The sequence below is a fragment of the Semicossyphus pulcher genome, unplaced genomic scaffold, assembly GCF_022749685.1.
Source record: "Semicossyphus pulcher isolate SPU_LCO1_2020_fin unplaced genomic scaffold, fSemPul1.0.p SCAF_20, whole genome shotgun sequence".
NCBI classification, from domain to species: Eukaryota; Metazoa; Chordata; class Actinopteri; order Labriformes; family Labridae; genus Semicossyphus; species Semicossyphus pulcher.
In genome coordinates, this window is record NW_027211694.1 from 3405837 (window position 1) to 3423804 (window position 17968).

Consider the following 17968-nt stretch of genomic DNA (forward strand, 5'->3'; position numbering starts at 1 on the left):
TCACATGTGCTGCAGATCACAATTATTTATGGCCTGCCAAGACCACTTTGGAAACGAGCGTATATATTGCTCCTGTAAATTCTTACATTTTTCAGTCTTGTTGTATAATGTACAAATGAATACATCCATCCATCATCTATCCTGCTTATCCTGTTCAGGTTACACCCTGGATTGATCCCCAGTCAATCACAGTGCTGACATATAGAAACCTTTAACGCTCACACTCACACCTACGGGCCATTTTAGAGTCACCAATGAGCCTAACGAGCATGTCTTTGGACTGTGGGAGGAAGCCGGAATACCCGGAGGGAACCCACGCATGCACGGGGAGAGCATGCAAACTCCACACAGAAAGGCCCACTACGTCTGAACCGGGCTGTCTGTTTTCAAGTATTTTATTACTTATCTTCTACTTGCTTATAATCTGCAATGCTTATGTGTTTCTTCTAGCACAGAGGCAACTCTAAGAAGGGAGCGTTTATGCTTCTGTTTCTAATTCTGACAGTTATGTCAGTCACCTGTGAAGGACTGTAAACTTCCCTGTATGAAAGGTGTTACAGAGCTAAAAAGGTCATGAACCTTCGTACACGCAGATGTAAAAAAAAACATGCAAATAAACTAAACTGAGAGAAGACGTGTGTGTGCACTTTGGAAAGTAATGTGCGGAAGACGCCAACTGCATTTTGCTTGCATTCATATAATAATGAGGAGGAGAAAGAGAGTGTTGGGACGGATCTGTTTCAAAGTCAAACAACCGTCTGTTTTGTGCTTCGGAAGTGCGTGACATTAGTATCAGATTTGGGGCTTCATATGAATGTGGTCAAAATGCCACTTCTAATTCTAATAAGGCGAGTTTGTTTCTTCGGCTCTACATCACAATAACAGCAGTGTGTTATCTGTGAAAACAAAGCTAACTGAGGTATTCCTCTGGTTGCCCCCCCCCCAGCTACATGTCAGGTGCAGACTGCTGCGTTGTGCGATGTGGTCATGTAGTTTGTTTGTGGTGTTAGAAAGCAGAAGTATTTCATCTGTGGGCTTTTTCTCAGATACTGCCACGGAAATCCTGATATCTGTCAGTTTACAACAAAAACTTTCAAAAAGTTTTCATAAAACCAACATAGCTGCTCTTATTTCCCCTGCTGAACACTATAATGATGTCCCAGCAGTCGTGGTTGCACATATGAATGTGTTTTATGAGATTATTTGTTCATTTTTAAGGTCGAGAATGGACAGATATGACTGCACATCCTTTTGCTTTATTAGTTTCAGCGTTGATTTTACTGATATTAGGGGCATAAAAAGTGTACAAAGAGATCTGCAGTCAGAGGGAAACACCTACAATGACACTACATCCTGATGAGTCCTCCTCTCTGAATGAATTGACGTGTGTGCGCTGCTGCGTGTTGCTCGGTGTGTATTTATGCATCTGTAGGATGAGACAAAAAGCCCCTTCAGCCCACGCTGCCCTTCTGACCCTGCCGTTTGATTTGTTCCTACATCGCCTCTGTTTATTTCTGCTCTTCCTGTTTTGCGCTCGACTGACCTGTAAGAGCCGCGCCTGTGAACGCTGGGTAAAAAACGTGTCGCTGGTTGTGTGTGCAGGGGGAGAGATGGTGCGGACAGAAAAGATGGCTCAGGACGACAGCGCTAACATGTCAACAGAGATTAAACTAGTTTATTATTTTCAAAGAGGGAAAAAAAATTACGAAACAAAAAAGCAGTCATATTTTACACTAGTGATTATTATTAAATTTTTACAACCATTCAGTCTGCATAACATAAAGAAATAATTCTACATCTTTGTTTATTTCGTATTTTTGGTACTCTGATTTATACATACAAATAACAAATACAGGAACTTTTTTCACAATGCATATAATCTGTGGGCAGGAAGAAAGTCTTTCAGGTGTGTGTGTGTGCGTGCATGTGTGTGTATGTGCGTGTGTGTGTAGGTGCAACACAAACCAATTGCCCGAGACCTATAGCACATCCAAAAAAAAAATAAAAACAAAAGAGAGAGACGGAGCGGCCGGAGCCGCCGACTCTCTGCAAACTTAATGCAACGCAATTCACGCAGGCGAAAACAGAGGCCTGCCCTTTCTCTAAGAGTCTCTCCTCTTTTCTCTCCTCCTCTTCCTCCTCCCTTTTTTCTCTTCCTCCAAAGGCGTCCACTCCACCTGCCGCGACTCGTACCCTTCTCGTCGTTAGCTGCCCGGGGCATGTTTTCCTTTTTTTTTCTTCTTACTTAATTAAAAAGTCTTCATTAAATGTACTGTATTTCATACAATTTGTACAAATATATTCAACGTCTGTCTCTCCTCGAAGAAGAAGAAGAAGAAGAAGGGGGAGGAGCTTGGGGGGGATTGTGGGAGAGGGGGGGGGGGGGCGGGGGTTCCTGTTACACAGGTGCGAGGTGAAGAGGGAGAGGCGGGTTTGGGAATTCAGGGAGAGAGTCAAAGTTTCTTTTTACAGTCTGTTTTTGTGATGTGTGGAAAAATGGCTTTTTGTACAGAAATGGAGGTCCTTTTTCGTGTGGATCAGCTGGGAGGAGAGCAGTGGCGGTTCAGGGGGGAGAAAATGTTCTTTCTCTCCCGTGTTGGAGGAAAAAAAAACTCTTCCTCGTCGGAGGTCAGTGCGCCACAGTTAAAAGTCAAGTCTGCAAAGCATTCACATCGCAGAGGTACACTTTGATTTTATAAAAATAAGATACAACCGAGGACAAAGGAGGCTGTCGTTGTGGCACCGCAGCTCGCCGGTGGAACGGGTGGGGGGGGTTTGTCTTTAAAGGAAGTGGAAGCAGGTCAGCAGAGGTACCGAGGGGTTAAAGTGGTGACGGCGAGGCTTCGGTGCAGGTCTAACCCATAGCTGTGACCATACTGGAGGGGTGGTGCGGGGCGAACGGGAGGCTGGAGGAAGGGTGCATGGGTGTCGGGGTGGTCAGCATGTGGCCGGAGTGCGAAAAGGGGGGGAAGGAGGACATGTGGCGGGAGAGGGCGGCCGGGCTGAAGGAGCTGCTCTTGTCCATCAGGCTCTTGGAGAAGTCGTCCATGCTGTCGTGGGACTTTTTGCTCTTCTTGGACTTGCTGGACATCTTCCGGTTCCGGGTCTGGATGCCTTCCTTCTTCATGGTCAGAGGTCGGTTGATCTGCTCTCGAAAGGAGACAGAAAAGATGGCAGATTAGTATTTTGTCGCAGGAAACACACAGCGGTTTGTTCACAGGCATGAGGAGAGGCTTTAGAGTGCAGTTATTTTCATTTTCAGCAGGAAACACGAAGCTAACAGTCTCTGTGAAACGTTCAAATGTTTACATGTTTGCCGTAAAAACGGGACTCTAGTGAGAAACTTGTTGCGGGCGTTGATTGGCGTTTGACGAAGCCAGTAGCGCTGTTAAAAACAAACACGGCAATTCTCCAGCAATCAAAGGATGCTAAAAGGCTAGCTAGCTCATATGTCCTCCACTGTGGACGGTGAGTGGCAGCATTTATAGTCGTGGGGGAGGGACACAGAAATTCGAGGAAGCTCATTGGACGCAAAAAAAGAAGAAAGTGTTAATTGGACGCTAAATTAGTAACACCACGTCATTAAGAACACATTTAAAACAAGCTAATGACATGTAATAGACTGACCCATCCCGAAACAGAAGATTGTTTACATATACTGTGGGTGTATGTGTGTGTGTGTGTTTCTAACAGTGTGTTTGTTGATTCCTTTAAGCTGAACTGTATCTGAGTCTGCGGCCATGCCAGAAAGAAACAGAGAGAGAAAAGGGAAGGATGGAGGAAGAGATGGAGAGAGTGTCTGGCAGCTCATGTGCGAGCCAGTCGACCACAGAGACACATGGCCACGACGACCGCCAAGTCCTCTCTCTCTTTCTCTCTCTCCCACCCTCCTCCTCAACCGCTCGGCCCCGCCGTCTCCTGGCCAAAATGGCCCCAGCTGCCGTATTCCAGCATCGGTTTAGCCGGGAACGAGAGCTGGATGATGGAATTCGGGCTGTGGGCAGGATTACGAGGGGAGGTGGATGAGGCCGACTGGCTTCCTGATCTTTCTTCCCGGGGAAATGGGAGCAGGGATTTCTTCCTCGTTGTCTGAGACGTTTTTCACCGAGTGGCCTGGATGATTAGCGGAGGGCAGAGATCTGTGGTTTCACTCTCTAAGATGTGGCTGACTCTCTCTTGCCTTGTCTAGCTCGCTTCCAGCTCTACGCCCACCTAAAGCCCGGTCAGGCCTCTTTGATGCCTGAGATGTCTCGCAGAGGAAACCCAGGGCCTCCGGACTGCGCTCAGGCCGCCGCCCGCCCCCGAGACTTCAAACAAAAAGCCACGCCAAAGTGTTTTTCAGCCAGTGACCACCACAGAAAACACAGCGCTGCCTCTCACATCCTGTACAATACCTGAAACCTCAGCCCCTGAACAACAAAAAGGTGTGATGTGTCAAAATGAGAAAGACATCTTTCACACGTGGTGAGTAAACCCCCCCGATTACTAAAAAGAAGCCTCTTCTCTGGAAGCTAACGCTAACCGAACAACAGACGGCTTCCATCAGGTGTTGTGGGACACACATGCACTAAAGTCTCCGTGAAGAATGTGGAATTTTTCGTTTCAAAGGGGAGCAAGCCGAGAGAGAAGTCTGGATTTACCAAAATAAACTTCCCAATTACACCGAAAGGTCAGGGTCAGTTCAGATGCTAATATGTGACAAGGAAATATTATTCTTTTTCCCTTTTCCTTGTCTGCAGTGACTCAGAGTATGTGCCAAGAGTAACATGGGAAAATGATTAAACAGGGAGCCCTCGCAGGATACTCTCTAACAGGGTACAAATACTGCGTTCCTGCACTTAAGTGGAGTGTTCCTGTATCTGCACTTTACACTCCTTACATTTTAAAAACAGGATTGTTACTTTCGCTGCAATGCAAAGGAGCTGAATTATCTTTATTATTATTTTGCATCGTGCAGACTGGTTTAAACCTGAATGTAAAGAACAATAACAAATAGAGCAGACGATTCCCGGGCGTATGGAGACGCAAGAGGACGAAAACAAACTTGGAGCAAACGTAGCGTTCATTATTTTCAGTCGGATGATTGTGTTTTTGTTTAATTTGAAGTCATAAAGATAAAACTCAAAAATGATGTCAGGTTCAGTTAGTTTTGCACAGAAACAGGCGGGAGAAATGTACCTCAGAGAGGTTAGAGAGACGCTTGTGTAGACACACATAAATATATATAAACAAGGTGTATCTGTAGTGTGAGGCAGGTGAAATATCACCGACATGTAGCCTGATTTTATTAATATTATTAGTTTAAACTACAATGGCCGTCTGATTGAAAGTGACAGCTTTGTGCACCACAGAGAGGAGAGGGAGATAAAGTAGTCCCTGGGGTTTTCAGATTGAGGATGTGAAATGATGTGGTGAGGCGACCCAAAACGAATCAGACTGGATTGGTGGTCAGAGGGGGGACTCAGAGTCCTGAAGGGAGGGAGGGGGAGGAGGAGGGGGGAGGAAAAAAATCGGCCTGGAAATTAATGGAATTTTAATTAAGCCCCTTCCTTCTTTAATATTCAAAAGCCATGCAGGCTGCGGGCTTAGTTCACTTCGCTCTTATACATTTTAGATTCGCACTTACTGCCAATAAATCATATTAATTCTACAGTATTTGTTATCAGCGTGGCCCGGAAATTCTCTGCAGGGACAAGTCAGATAAATATTCAGAGGAGGGGGAGGAAGGTGCCCAGCAGGACGTGAGGAGAAGGAAGATGCAGGTGTAAAAATAAATATTCAGGGAGGTGTTTTCTACTTACATTGTGCAGTTTAAAGTACAGGCCGCAGGCGTTGCACACCGGGTCCCCGTTGGCGTTTCTCCGCCACAGCGTCGTCGTTGTCGTTTGACAGTTTGCGCATGACGTCCCCGCCCGCCTGGCTGCGGACTGTACCACAGAAAGGACAAAAAAAAAAGGTCACATGACCGCGAAATAACCCAATCGACATGAACTTTTATTCTGAAAGATTTAACACCGAGATGCAGGGCTTTAATTTCTGTGAGTTTTTAGCGTTTTAACAATAAATATGGGTTTGTAATAAAATATGTGTCCTTCAAATATCCGTGTGGATATATTTAATGTTTGGGTTGTTTTCTAGAAGCCCTGCATACAAGGATTCTTTCGTTTAACTTCCTAAATCTCTATAAATGCGATTAATATAATTGCAGACTAAATACATTCTCTATTTTTGCGCACGTGCATTGTGCAAATCTATTAAAAAACATTAAAACATGTCAGTCATAATGATTTATTTTACTGTATATGCACTCTAAATGTCCACCCATTATTCTTTGCATTCACTTCAGGCTGAAAATAGTTTTAAAAATAAATAAATAAAGACAGAAATACAAAAAAAAAGCTGCTTTCACTCGAGGCTAAAAATAGCAGCATAGAGCGCATACCTCGTGCAGAATAAATATTTACAGAAGACATAAAAGCAGTGCCTTGAAATGGGAGAGCTATTAAATCTGATTAAATTTCCCCCCTTAAAGTGCGTGGCTTGTTTTAAATGTCGACCTCGTGACGCTAAACAATTCAGATGGAAAGAAAGGAAGAAAGAAAAAGGGGCCTGAATGTGCTCATAAAGAAAGATTTGGTATCGATTAAAGGTGGTCTTATATAAAGGAGCAGGCTGTGTGTTTTAAGATGCTTTTTTTGTGTAAAAATATAAATATATGAAGCAGTGAAATGAACCACATGGCAATAATTGCACGCCCATTAAAAGCATGATAAAAAAAGAAAAGAAACTGCGGTTATTTTTGGCTTCGCTGCAGGCTGAGAGTAAAAACCCTCCTTCATCCTGACACAGTGAAAGTCATGTCTTCTCATGGATTTAGCTGCCTGCCTGTCTGCTGCACTGGCTTTGACATTGATGTTATAATCTCTAAAAACAATCAATAGACAGGTGACCGCAGAGGACACGCGAATGTAAAGGACTACATTATCTCTCGGAGGGATTTCCAATTATACACACGTGGTGGCCTAATAACCCCTGCTGCTGTGTGCTGTGAATAACCAATAAACCCTATTATCTGTATATATCACGCGTTTATTATGTCTGCTTATAATGGGCTTCTTCTTCTGTGCTTTTGTTGCATTTTTTGCAGATTTTTTTCAACATTTTTCTTTTTTTAAATTATGCCAGTGCTTTTTTCCTCGCTGAATCCTCTCGCTAAATGGGTCAAATTTGACGTTTTGACGATTAAGTGATAACTTGTCACTTTCTGGCCTCCATATTTAATTTTCCTCATCTTTTCCCTCCATAAATAAAAAGTTAAAGGTCAAATTTACGTTGCAGTTAGCCTTACCTGACCATAATCTTTTATTAGAGATATTACACTGACAAATCTGACGTCGTGACTGTGTCTCTGGTCTGGCTGGGACTCCGCAGCCCTGCGTGTTTTGACTGGGGAAGCGGGGCTTGTGTTGTTAAAAGCGACTTATCTGCGCTACTCAGATATCCGGCAGCCCTTTCCTGGGAAGTCGGGTTTTCACATTAGAGGTCCAGAGCATGCAGGACTGGACTGAGCTTTGCAGCCATATTTGCCTCGAAAGGTTTAATTATTTTCTTAATTAGACAAAAGGGGAAGCTCTGGTGAGATGAAATAATAAAATAAAAATAGCTCCACCTGAATTGCAAAAGTATCGTAAATGCTAAAATGTTCACATGATGGAGCTTATTATGCGTTTTTTGAATGCAGGCCTGCAGCCACAGCTACATAAAAGCTTTAAAACGAGGCCTGTATTGTTTGAACTCTGTGAATCAATGACATTTTTTTGCAAATAAAAAATAGCATCGTCATTGCATTTAAGGAGAAAAAAATGTGCAGTTTTTTCTATGGTAGTATCTGAAAACAGAGACCTGCACTTGTCGAGTCAATTTCCTGCAGCTAATAGGCCTACTTCTTCCTGGATAGGGGAAAAAAACAGAGAGAGAGACGGAGAATGTCATCAATAGAGAAGAAAACGTGGAGGAGACGTACCAGCCGCCGCTTGGGCTTGATGAGAGGGCGATTCTGCCCGTTCATCTTGTGATAGAGTCCGCAGGCGTTACACAGATAGTGACCCGTACCGTCCCGCCTCCACAGCGGAGTCGACGTGGCCCCGCAGTTCACACACTCTCTACCCTCTGCAAGAGCACACACACACACACACACACACACACACATACGCACACACACACATACACACACGCACAGAACATGGACACATTGTCCCGGTCAGTTGGTCCCTTTATTAATTACAAATCATTCATAATGCATGTAAATAAGCTGGGGATAAAAAAAGGTTAGAAATCACAGAAAATATGCAATTTATAAAACATGCAAAATGCATTTTAACATCATGACAGCATCACAAAACAATCATAATATTACAACAATGCATAATGGCAAAAAATATGCATGACTTCTTCTGCAGCAGTTATTTTATTTATAGCGCACACAAACTCACACACACTTAAAAACCTGTGGTTAGTGTTGGTGTGAATGGTGTAACTGTGTTAAGGTCCTTAATTATTTAAACAAACCACAAAATCTTCAAGCTACGTGTCCTTGAATTTGATTTATTTTGACTATGCAAAATGCCATTTAGTTTTCGACAATTATTTTTAAAACTCTAATAAAACAGGCCTTTTCTTTCTCCCATCAGCTAATTTCTCCTTTAAATATTAAAAGGTATTATAATTAATAATTCGGCTGTTTGTGTTACAGTTTTAAAAGGGGCTGTGTCCCTTTGTTTTGAAAGGATTGAGGGGCTTTGACTGGCACTTCTCTAGTGACACCGACAGGTGAGCCGCGCACTAACAGTTTGATTATAGAGCAGAGAGAAAGGGGCCCTGAAACTGAAACAAGTGAGCTGCCACATTATTTGAAAGCAGAGACTCTCACACAGCGCTTTTGTGCTCACGCCGAGAGCCTTTTTGCATTTTCATGCAGCCGCACTTCCCCTTTTTTTCTAACCATAGCTGCAAAAACAGCCTGACTTCTTCTTGTTCACAAAGACACAGAGAGACAGAGAGAGGGAGATGAATGCGTGAGTCCGGCTCGTTTAGATGTGATAGACATGCAAGCACCTGGACAAGTGTTTCTTTACGGCTGCTGGAATCAAACAAGAACTGATCCAATGCATGAATATACGACTTGAGATAAAGTGCATGCTTTTACAGTACAGGTTTTGTATACTGCACAAATGAGCTTAATTCTCTTAAAGTTTAAAGGTAATTTCATATCTCTTAATGCACATTATCTTACATTATCCTCAAATTAAAAATCTTGATTTGCATTAGTGTATGATGCTGAATAATCCCGATGATATGCATCAGATAATCCACTGTTTTCTATACTCCCATCAAAAGCCGCCGATATTAATCTCATTACAGCAGCGTTTTTCAGCCGCGCAGCAATAACCTTTAAAATAATTACCAACCCTCCTCTTCTTCCTCACAATTTGGAAAATATCTCTCCCTCGCTCTTTCTCTCTCTCTCTGCCCTCCCTCTCGTGCAGGTTCGTGCTCTCTGCCACGGCGACGCTTCACCCGCTTTTTCCCTGTGAATGAACACGCAGTATCCGGTGCTGAACCGCTGGGTAAACAATGCAACTGTGGCGCGCACTGGTCTGACAGTAATGGGATTATCTTAAACATATAAACGGGGCGACACAGCCCAGAGAGCTGGCTTCCCCTCTGTCTCTGTTTCTCTCTGTGTTAGTGTAGAGGTAGCTGGAAAAAATGACCTAAATTAATCACAGCATTTGGCTATGGGCTCGTTTTTTTATCTGGATTTTATTTTGGTGGGGAAATTTCAAATAAAATCTAAGAATATAAGATTTTTTTTCAAGTTTAAAATGTAATGAAGCTTTCTCCCAAATAATGTTTTCCTAAAATAAATTTAAATGTGTTTTTTTAATGTGTTTTAATCTTATTATTATTATCTTATTATTATTTGTATTCTGTTTTATCATCAGGTGATGAAAGAAAGAGCTTTGAGGCGTTTTGATGCGTCTCTACAGAATACACGTTTGGCCTTTAGCCCCCAAATAAGAGCTTTCTTTTTCATGTGAGGGATGAATGAGCTCCTCGTGGGTATTTTTTTTAATATGAGATTAAACATGGCTGATCATTAAGGCTGCAAATCTGGGGAATATAATGTTAGATCAAAAGGGAATGTAATAAAGCGCACGCCTACCTGAACAGGACCTTGTTTTTGGTCTTGTTTTGGAACCATAACTAGAAGATGACCCACCTATCAGGCTACTTGGTGGGAAGAGGCCTGGGCCGTATTCGGGGACATAGGATGGGTATGTGGCGATGGGGTGGTGGGCAGAGGATGACCCTGCTCCGATTGATGCCACGCTCCGGCTGTGAGCTGACTCCAGTTTCATACTCTCGGCCAGGGTCACCTGGTACTTTATGCACTCTTTATCCTCCTGCCGCACTGAGCTGCTGGAGCCCGGGGTGGAAATGCCCGGGTCCGGGGACACGTCTTTCGGTGGGGTGGGGGGGAAAGTGAAGAGATGCGGACTGGTGTGGCCGGTGGACAGGGAGGAGGAGGAGGCTGGGGGGTAGACGGACAGGCTGGCCGGGGAGCCGTGGTGCAGGGGGTTCTTGGGGAAGGGGCTCAGGTTCCAGGGAGAAGTGCTGTGGTGCGGGGCGATGCCTTTGCTCCCCTCCAGCCAGGGCAGAGAGCCGTGCAGTAATGAGGGACGGCACACCTGGCTACCTGAGGCAGCACAGAAACACAAGAACACATCAGGACCTGCGCTGAGCGTGCAACAACATAAACACACATAAATTTCATATTAAAAAGACAAAGAGGCGTTTTTGGCCTAAAGATGGAACACATTTATGCACAGATTAACCATTTTGATTTTAACGTTTAACACTCATTAATTAGCCTCCAAAATGCTTTCTGTGAGGGTTAAGTTGCCGTCTAAAACTACAGTTCCATGTCCGTAATTTTACCCCGTACTTTTTTTCCTTAAACAGGCCTTGATTGCAACAACTTACACGTCAAAAGGGTCAAAAGAAACTACGTCGTGATTGATTGTTGAGGAAGTTAAATGCTACAATAATGGGTACTCGGCAAAAGACTTGCGCGCATGAACAGCATATTATAATAGCGATAAATATTGTGTTAACATGCTGGTAAAGAGCTGTCAAAATATCCCCTTATGTGCCAACACATGTATTCATTTAAACACGTAACTTAACAGTCAATTTATCCAGAGAACACATTTTACGCACGTGTTTATTTTTTTAGATTCTTCTTTGACATTACGCTGAATTTAATTGAGTGTTTTAACAAATTACACTCGTGACAGAAACCAAAGACACACGAGAGGTAAACCATGCGTGTTTACGGCGTGGTTTCACAACACTTAAAGCTCTCAGGTTTTACAGACAAAGTCAAGTCAGGCCAAAACCGAAACCTGGTCTGGATCAAAGTCAGATTATACAAATATTCCAAACACGGTGACAGTAATTGAGTATTTGCTGAAGGGTTTAAATTACGCGCCGGGTTACAGGATAATGTGCGCATTATTAAATAAATAAAAGGCCTAAAGAGGCCGTTTGACTTACTGTGTGGAGGAGGAGGGTACCTCTGGACGGCTCGGACTGAGTTTCCATAGTACGGAGAGACGTGGTTCCCCTGTCCATCGATATTAAAGAGTACATCCACATCGTCAGCGAGGGGATACTGCGAAGGGTCCATGTATGAGTGGCCGAGGCCCGGGTGATGTGAGCCGGGATGCTGCTCGTTCAACACCGCGGGATGATGGCTCATCCATCGTGGCTGATCCGCACTTACTTCCATCGCTTTTTGTTGTTTTTTGCTCTGCTTTTCTTCAGCAAATGTTCATGCAAACCGGTACAAGTCACAAGATAAGAAAGAATCAGTCCCAAATCCGTTTATTTTTGTTAAATCCACAGGTTCCGCGCGTGCTTCCGATCACCTGGAGACAGAGAGGAGAATTTAATGTCTTATTGTCTTAAATTTTGCTTACATGCAGCACGGCTAAAACAGGCACTCTTAAGTCAATTTAACCGACAAGAAAAGGATATTTAAACACGAAACATACCCCACATTACAAATGCAACAAAATAAATACGTCCAAAATGGAATCCAGTCCCACGTAGAGTTCCTGAACTTCTTCCTCTTTGAAAAATATTCAGTGTTTCAGCTCAACAAGTAGAGCGCAGATTTGCACGAGCGCAGCGGAGGCTTCACCGCACTCTGACCAGCACCAGCAAGTTAAACTCACTGATCAAATCTCTGTTTGTGCGCAGTTGTAGCCTCTCTCTCCATTAACTCCTCTCTCTCTCTCTTTCCTCTCTCGTCTGTGTGGCTCGTGCTCGCTCACCCTTGCTCTACCTCTCTCTCTCTCTCGCTCGCACTCTCTCTCTCTAGCTCCCCTCTCTTTTTTTACAGTGAAGGCATTCTTTCAGGATGGCGCCAGGCAGCTCAATGCTTGCAGACAGCTGTGGCGCGACGCAACTTAAGGAGGGTCTGTCAGTGTCATCAGTTAAGGGGAGGGGCCTGCCCTAATTGAATATAACGTAGGGCCAAGGAGCGATGCAGAAGTGAGTGCTGCAAGATTTTTTTTCAATGACCTTGCCAAAAAAGATGTTATTAAAATGGGGAGATTTCTTTTTAATAGGCCTGATAAAACGTGCACCCTCGTTACGCATGGAAACAGAGTTCATTTTTTAGGAAGTTATCAAATAAATCCATCAGAAGCCAACACGCACAAGTGCAAATATGCTAAAGGGAAAAAAACAAATAAACATTTTCAGAAAAAAATGTTTACTTAATAAATCTTCTGAGCCTTTTAATTAAAATACAATTAATAAAAGTAAACAGAAATATTTTACCGCGATTTTTGTGTTTAAATCTGCAGTTTTGTTGCAACGTATCCGTGCCAAGCCACAGAGAGAAGCTGCAGCATGCAGAGCCTGTTGCTCGGGGGCCAAAGGCAGGTTGCGGGACATGTACACGCTCTTAAAATTGTGACAGTGCGTCCTCTCGCGGTGACAGCCACATTATTCTAATGGCACCATCCAAAAACTGAGCCCAGATCTCCTCAACGTGAAGCAAGGACGCCTGAGCTTATAGCCTCTTATATATATATATATATATATATATATATATATATATATATATATATATATATATATATGAAATCCTAATGTAGGCTTTTATAGGCTGTCAGTTATCTTACCAGTACCCGTGCTTTAACCTTGCAGCAACTCAGACAGACAAGCAACAATGAGCCATGTCATTATTTATTCAAAACAGTGCATTAAATGTAAGACGATAGCGCGCACAGGGAGTGATTTAACCCCCTTCGATTTTCATCTTTTTCTATTTGCAAGTTTAACATTTGAGCAATTTAAAGGGCAACCTTTCCCCCTCACATCAGAGAGACATTAACCCTGTGTGTTCAGCGCCACACGTGCGTATGCACCCCAGAAAAAGGGGGGGTTCTCCATGGGGAGATATTTTATGTCCCAACTTGGCTTGTCCTTACACTTCTATCTGGCAGTGTGTAATAGAAGAATATATTTGTGTGTGTGTATGGTGGGGGCAGCCTTGGCGACGCCACTGGATGTGACGTCACCACGGTGTAAACAGTCAGGAAATGAACCCTCTCTCACAGCTTGCGCGTATTTGGCAGCGGCGGGAGCGCGCACGCCCTTCCCTTGCACCACGTAGGTATCAGCATTATCCTGTCACCGTCTAATCGCAGGTAGGGTCGGTAGATCACAGATCAGGAGTAAAAATGCATGAAATAGACCATCAATGGCAGGATCATTTCTGAGATAAAGATTGTTTTTAAGAGTAAATATTTTGAACATGGAGGCTCAGGTGATGACTCATTGATTAATTCCTAATTTATTTATCTCTGTTTTTTAATTGGAGGTGTTTCCTGGCTGGGCGCGTGGGAGCACAGACTGAGCGAGACTTGGCAAAGCGTGCTATTTTTCCTCTCCAGGATAGCCCTACACCTGGAGAGAGAGAGAGAAAGAGAGAGAGGGAGAGAGAGAGAGGCAGGCAAACCTGAGACTGAACTTGGATGCAAACTGCTGTAGCTGCCATTGTCAAGCTGTCAGCGGACTCGTGTAATTATCCTCTTGAAAAGTATCGCGGAGGCCATTATCCACAAAGTCCCCGTTATAGGTGCTCAGAGGCAAACACATGACGGTGAATGTAGCCTAAAATCCCGATTATGTTTTTTTGTTTCTTGACTGGATGTATCGAAGCTTAGAGAATGGGACATGGAAGCCGTCCCATGACTTGATTCCCCAAGCCTCGGTGTCAATAACGCCGGAGCTTATTCAGCGCGGAATAAGGCTGGCTCTCTTAAAAAGTTGTCATTTATAATCCCGAAAAGTGTCTCCACGGAGGGAGAAACGGTGGCTTCAGCTTTCTTCCTCTCCCACTGTCTGTAAGAGAGAGAGGCTGGGTCTATTTGTGAAGTTAATGGCCTACAAATAGCAGCGCTGCGTTTGTGCGTAAAGGTTGATTCATAAAAGCAGGCGAGGGGCCAGTCCGCCTTGTGATGGCAGAGATAATTTCTGAGTGATTATGTCAGCCAGCTTTGATTAGAATCACGACATGGCACAGTTTCTTTTTCTACACTGCGGCTGAGAATTTAAGACACGAACGGATTATTCCACCGCCAGTGTGTGTGGGGGATGAAATGTTTTAGATAACGTCTCTTTATACGTGTGTGTACGTGTTGGTGTGTGTGTGTGTCCTCCAACTTCCTGTGTATGTATGTATCAGCAATTATAGTCATTGTTTTCCCTCGTAAATAACAATTTCCTTTCGTCAGCTGATCATTCAGACGTCAGGGAGATAAAATCACATCATTTTTATACATATGTAATTTATCACCACTGGTACTGCACGTACAAAAGCACTAATAATAATACAGTTAATAAAAGCAACAATCCTCATTGATATTATATTTTATATTCAACATCTATGGGCTGTTTTAAAACAAGAAAACAATGTTACAAATATTTAAATATAGTAATATTATTGTTCATGTTCCATTATGGCCTGTTCCATTTAACGTTTTCATATCTGTGTACATCATGTCATCAGAATTTACGGCAACTTTCAGTCATATAGAGTCTATAAGCTGCGATCAATATTAACCTTCAAGCTTGACAAATTATAAAATAAAAGCACGATACATTTTGTACATTATAATTAGTTAAACAGAGTGTAAAGCTGCAGGTGCTGTAGCAGTGAAGATGCAGTCAGTGATTCAAAATGCTACCTGCTACTTAGTCATTGTGTAATTCTGATATTTTACTGGCTATTGCTAAGCTACATTTTGAAACCGGCACTTAGCCTAAGTTACAGTTCTTGAGTCATTTGTCAACCTTTCTAGTCTTTTCAAGAAAAACAGTTTTGCTTTGCTGTCAGCATGTGAACACACTCGGCTTCTTAGAACAAAACGAGGGCGTCAAATTCTGCGCGTGAAACTGGAAGAAAGAAACAGAAGTGGATTTCCTAGAATGATTAAAATGAGAGCATAAATCACCTTTTATTTCTTCGAGGGTAAAAAAAAAAAAAAAAAGTAGCACTGCTTAGGCTAATTTGTGTCATTCTCCCCATCGAGAAAAAAAAAGAAAAGAAAAACAAAATGCTCTGCCAATTTTCTGACTTGTGATGCTTATCTGTGTCTATATCGCTGCTCGCCAGACGCGCTGATGTAATCTTTGATTTAAAGCACATGCAGGGCCTGTGCAACCCCAGCAGGAACAAAGTCATCTTATTTTTCATTTAGCCTTTTCATTCCTGTTTAACCGAGAATAGCTGTTTAATTTGATATAATATTCAGAATAAAACCCCAAATTCTGAGTGCGTTTAACAACTTCCATTATGTCCAAAAAATAAATCAACACTGATACGAGATTGAGATGAAACCACTGTACCTGCTACCCCTCTTTGTCACGCTAAAACACGGTCTTTATTGGCCTTTTATGCAGGTTTAAACGATTTATAATATTTTGATAACATTACAATAAAAACTTAACAAGTTTGGCTATTTATGAAACAGAATAACAGGGAAAGCGTTTTAAAAAAAATAGCCGTTAGCCTCAATAGAATGTTGTGCGAGGGCTCTCGCGCTCTAACCGTTAGAACTCCTGGCCCGTGACACTAGTGCGAGTGAGATGCCCTTAATTTGGCGTCCTATTCATTCTCTTTCTCCGCCATATCAAGACATATCGACCAAAGACGAGATGGAGGAAACTAATAACGGAGGGAAACGCAGCTTCAGCAAGCCTGGCTCCTTTTTTATGACCCGCCGGCAAGGTAATCAGATCAATTTCACGGCTTGTATGAGATTCTGCCTGTACCACCAACCTGAGCGGGAGGTAATAGGTCGTTAAAACCCCTCATCTGCGCTATTTTGGACGGCTCGGTTTAGAGATAGGTGGCTAAATATTTTTAGAAATGCAGCTTTTTACGTGTCAATCTTAAATCGAGTTGGACACATGTGAAAAGGAGCGAAAATTCAACGCTAATTGTTTACAACCAAAGCTAATTTCGTTTAAGCTAGCTAAAAGAAATATAGCAACAAAAGCAGCAGCTCGAGACGACGTTAACGGTAACAATGGCGGACGTTATGGGTGTTATAGCCGGTGTTATCAACACCACAGCCCCCCTTTTCAAGCAAGTGCACACAGCCGTACAGTGGACAGGAATAGAAATAGCTGTAAACAGGCAGCTTCCGAGCTTTTTCTAGCTTTTTTATTCGTTTGACTCGATTTATTTGTAATTTAAGCTAGCATACAAACCCCGTTCACAAAAGTTTCCCATCATTCACAAGACGAGCAACATCAGTGAGCTCTCATATCAATACAAAGCCACTGAAGGGGAAGCGGCAGCCGATTGGACGGAGCATATTTTAGGATGCACCGGCTTCAGAGCAAATCTAAATATTTACTGACCTGTAGTTGTGGACGCTGGACGGATGATGGAGGCGGGTTTTTTTCTGCGGATGTGAAGAAAGAGTGACATAGAGATGGAAGCGCCGATGGCATTTAGAGAGAGAGAGAGAGAGAAAGAAAGAGAGGGCGAGAGTGAGAGCTGTGGACGGGGGAAGAAACAAATACACACACACACACACACACACACTCTGTAACAGTGGTGGAAGCGGTGGTGGTGCGCGCGCCCTCGGTCCCGGAGTCACAGCGTCATATAACGAGGAGAAACACGCGCGTACATAGGCTACCGGGCAAGCTGCACGCGCATATGGGCCAACCAAAGGCGGCCCTCTTTACCGTGCTTACTGTACAGTGCACGCCAGCGCTTCCGGGTCTAAAAACATCACAAGTTAGAGGAATAGAAACCAAATAAACACCAATAGAAACCAGAGAGAATATTTTAAAGCTTAGGTTACAGTATGTATTCATGTATTTTGCAAGGCAGCCATTTATTTGACATTTAAAACATTGAATGCATCCTCATTTTTAAGTCCCTGAACGGATGCTGCTATTATTTTAATGTTCTTTTAAGATAAGATTTTTTATAAATAAAGGTATGGCAGCACCTGACCATTTAAGGTGACGCCCACAGCTCGAGGCCAGATGTACACGCCTACCTTTTAGAAAGACTTATTCATGTAGAGTACTTTTTTCGTCGGTTCAAATAAGAAAATGTGTTTTAATGGTTCAAACAAGGACATTTATATAAAATATGTGGTTAATTTTGAGCTCAAGTAACGCAGAACTCAGTACGTTGTGTAAGTGTATTATCTATATAAGAATGGTGCAGATATTTCAGCGCGGAATACAACATCTCTGCGTGACACACAAAATGTTGCACCTCCTTTTGTGCTGCAAGAGGAGCCTCTTTCTCTCCTCTGCCACAAAGGGACAGATGAAGCCGTATAGCTTGGGTGTCTAA

At 43.1% G+C, this 17968-nt stretch overlaps 1 protein-coding gene across 5 annotated transcripts; it reads right to left on the bottom strand.

Moving 5' to 3' along the window:
- Window positions 1–1648: 1648 nt before the first annotated feature.
- On the bottom strand, window positions 1649–12769 carry gata3 (GATA binding protein 3). 5 transcript variants are annotated; one of them, XM_069671680.1, is made up of 7 exons: window positions 12120–12769; window positions 11620–11993; window positions 10283–10759; window positions 8113–8169; window positions 7903–7949; window positions 5802–5927; window positions 1649–3145 (listed from the first exon to the last, which is right to left on the bottom strand). In XM_069671680.1, the coding sequence occupies exons 2-7, from the start codon at window positions 11852–11854 to the stop codon at window positions 2855–2857; spliced, it is 1233 nt and encodes a 410-aa protein (XP_069527781.1). In that variant the 5' UTR covers window positions 11855–11993; window positions 12120–12769; the 3' UTR covers window positions 1649–2854. The 5 variants fall into 5 exon arrangements, with proteins under 5 accessions (XP_069527781.1, XP_069527779.1, XP_069527782.1 ...); XM_069671678.1 differs by having other exon boundaries at window positions 10226–10759; XM_069671681.1 differs by lacking the exon at window positions 8113–8169 and having other exon boundaries at window positions 12120–12767.
- Window positions 12770–17968: the final 5199 nt, after the last annotated feature.